We start from the raw sequence: 1,479 nt of genomic DNA on the forward strand, positions 1-1,479 counted from the left end.
ATGCATAGAGATATCTGCAACTTGGCATCTAACGGAATACAAATGTGCTTAGTTGTCCTGTATGGTAAATAACCCTGATTGTATGGCGGATTCCGTTTAGCTGTAAAATAGACGACCTCCTCGGCCATTTCTTTTTTTTTCCCCAGAAGGGGGTTAAACAATTTGCACACGGAAGAATTGCATCAGCTGCCTATATTGAGTGCAGTGGGCTGTGGGGGGCACTAAATTAACTGATGGACAGCACCTGGGATTCTCTTGCAGATGACTGATGAGAAACGTGCATGGAAGACCAGCACATTTAGCTAATGAAATGAAAGGAAGTCATGGCGTCTCACGTTCGATCTGATGCAGAAGTTCCTTCCTCGCCCCCAGCAATCCTTCACAGCCTCTCCCAAGTAAGGGCAGTGATTTGGGAGATATTTCCTAATGTGTTTGTCTGCCTGACGTAAGCCGTTGTAGAGGAGGGGCTCGTTGGCGTGGTAGCCCACGTTTTCCTGCGCCTTACGACCAGAGGGCTGTCACCAGCATTAATATCCTAAGAATTCTCCTTTGCCTGGCAAGAACATCCTACTGGTCCTCCCACATGGAATTGGGGATGTCCTTGTAGGGGTCCATGATGAGTCTGGCACAGCGCACGATCATCATGGCCAGGAAAATACACAGGAGCAGGAACAAGGCGATGGCAAATCCTTTATCCACATCCACAAGGGGTAATAAGGTGGGATCATCCATCGTGGGGTCCCCGCTCTTCTTCTCTCCTGCTTCAAGGGGCAAATACCTTAAAGAGACAGGAAACCGTGACAATGTACTTCAAGGTTAAACCCATTCAATAATAATGTTCCATAATTAGCAACATTATGCTGAGTACTGTGGGATTCTGAGATAACCCTTGATATTTCAAATAGGATGTCTGCCTGAAAATGCCTAATAAAAGCTCAGAAACACACTGTTTCTGTAATTTGATGGTATGAGAAAAACACCATATACTCTTGATAAACATTTAGAACCAGAACCCAGATAATCACCACCTCTAATAGCTATCTTTCCTTTAAAGCTAAATAAGGTTAGGTATGGGATCCCGGTGGTTGGAATGCCAGGAGTCAGAGTACCAACACAACCATGTAAGTATACTAACACTAACCCCTGCCTCCCCCTTCCGCAGCCTAACCCTCCCCTCCAGCATCCTAACTCTTCCCCCAACAGCCTAACCCTAAACCTCCCACAGCCTGAACCGACCCCCCATCAACTTAACCCTCCCGCCCGCAGCCTAACCCTAATCCTCCCCTTCCCGCAGCCTAATCCTAACCCTCCCCTCCCACAGCCCAACCTTCCCCTCCAGCAGCCTAAGCCATAACCTCTCCCCCCACCCAGCATAACCCTAGTACCATACCCTAAACTTAACCCTCCCCCTAACCCTAATACTTACAGTCGGGATACCGGCAGTTGAGATCCTGGAGCCAGGATTCCGCCTGCTGTTGG

General features: G+C 48.2%; 1 protein-coding gene across 1 annotated transcript; it reads right to left on the bottom strand.

Moving 5' to 3' along the window:
• Positions 1-250: 250 nt before the first annotated feature.
• LOC148532600 (cortexin domain-containing 1 protein-like) lies at positions 251-739 on the bottom strand. The gene has a single exon (XM_088467730.1). The coding sequence runs from the start codon at positions 730-732 to the stop codon at positions 568-570; it is 165 nt and encodes a 54-aa protein (XP_088323856.1). The 5' UTR covers positions 733-739; the 3' UTR covers positions 251-567.
• Positions 740-1,479: the final 740 nt, after the last annotated feature.

This window comes from Taudactylus pleione, unplaced genomic scaffold, assembly GCF_031769625.1.
Source record: "Taudactylus pleione unplaced genomic scaffold, aTauple2 ptg000073l, whole genome shotgun sequence".
NCBI lineage: Eukaryota > Metazoa > Chordata > Amphibia > Anura > Myobatrachidae > Taudactylus > Taudactylus pleione.